The 1,568-nt window shown below is 38.9% G+C and overlaps 1 protein-coding gene across 1 annotated transcript; it reads left to right on the forward strand.

Moving 5' to 3' along the window:
* Positions 1-884: 884 nt before the first annotated feature.
* Positions 885-1,558, forward strand: LOC109592568 (uncharacterized; the record flags this gene model as incomplete). The annotated part of the gene is made up of 2 exons (XM_020007991.1): positions 885-1,039; positions 1,146-1,558. Coding segments are annotated over exons 1-2 (486 nt in total), but the record flags the coding sequence as incomplete, so codon positions are not given.
* Between the last annotated feature and the right edge of the window lie 10 nt (positions 1,559-1,568).

The raw sequence follows: 1,568 nt of genomic DNA on the forward strand, positions 1-1,568 counted from the left end.
GAGAACTCCATTAATCCTGAGAGTACATGATGTCAGTAAAAAGAGAAGAAAGTAGAGTAATGCTGTAAGCTGCTCCATTTTAGAGCACGCAGCGCCGCAAACCACAACCGGTTGAGCCACACCCCTAATACGAGATACGCCCTTTTGAGTGGGCGTAGAAGTGAACGCAGCAATCAACAATGGCAAGCTCTTCTTCCTCTGCTCCTTTTATAAACGTTTGTGATAAAGAACTAAGTGAGTTTGCGGGTATATTTGACATTTAATGATATTTTGCAGACATCAATGAACACTACTACGATGTTTACGAGAAAATGAAGTCACTTTCACCTCGCTGGAAACAGATTGCTATTTCGTGGCGTATAAGGATTGATACTATCAACAAGATAGAATCAAATCATCGTGGAGATATTGAGACGTGTCTGCAGAAAGCAATAGAGTATTGGCTAATGAAAGATTATGATTACAAGCGTTATGGTGGGCCGTGTTGGAGAATGGTGTGTGTAGCTGTTAAAGAAGGAGGAAGAAACTCAGCATTAGCTGATGAAATAGCTCGTGAACATCCTCTACCAGCTACTACTGGAGGAGCTACTCCTCATCCTCTACCAGCTACTACTGGAGGAGCTACTCCTCATCCTCTACCAGCTACTACTGGAGGAGCTACTCCTCATCCTCTACCAGCTAATACTGGAGGAGCTACTCCTCATCTTCTACCAGCAACTACTGGACGAGCTACTCCTCACCCTCTACCAGCTACTACTGGAGGAGCTACTCCTCATTTTATGGGTGGTCCTATTAATGTTACTATTCATGATAAAGGAATGTCACCTTCTGCCAGTTCAACAGGTGAATATGATTTTAATACCGTATCCAAAATAGTCGTAAAAATTTATAGGATGGGAGTGTACTGACAGTGTTCCAGGGATAATTGAAGAACGGTTTCATTTGCCATCAAATAATGCCCCAAAAATGAGTCTTAGTGATGAACAAGCTATGTCACCTGGAAAATCATCTGATACTTGCAATCCAGGGAAAAAAACATGTAAGAATAGTTAGACCATTACTACACTAACTTTTTAAATAATGTCAACTACTTACCTTATTAGCTGTTGAGTTATGCATCTGTTACTATATTTTTGCTTTTATAGGGTATGTCACTTATCCTCCATCACAACCTCCTAATCAAGGACAAAATCTTGAAATAACAATTAAGTTACAAAAAATGAATGAAGAGTTTGCTGACCTTTTTTATCAAACAAGAAAAGCCCTCGAGGAGCTTCATCTTTCTGACATCATTGAATATATTGAAGCTCATGTCATCTCAGTACTCAGTCCAAATGATCAAACACTTAAAAACAAGGAGCTGGTGAGAAAGAAATTTAATGAAAGTGAAGATGCACGGCAATTGTTTTATGTTCTTGAAAAACATGTGTCCTGGTTTAACTATTCATTTATACTCAAAATTGTCAAAGTTTTCCTTCAAGAAAACAAATCTCTGAAGGAAAGTTGGTCTTCCTATGACAATGAAATACAAGAATATTTCATGAAAGGTGAAGGCCAGGCTATTCAAT

This window comes from Amphimedon queenslandica, unplaced genomic scaffold (assembly GCF_000090795.2).
Source record: "Amphimedon queenslandica unplaced genomic scaffold, v1.1 AMPQUscaffold_4726_Cont23297, whole genome shotgun sequence".
Taxonomy (NCBI): domain Eukaryota; kingdom Metazoa; phylum Porifera; class Demospongiae; order Haplosclerida; family Niphatidae; genus Amphimedon; species Amphimedon queenslandica.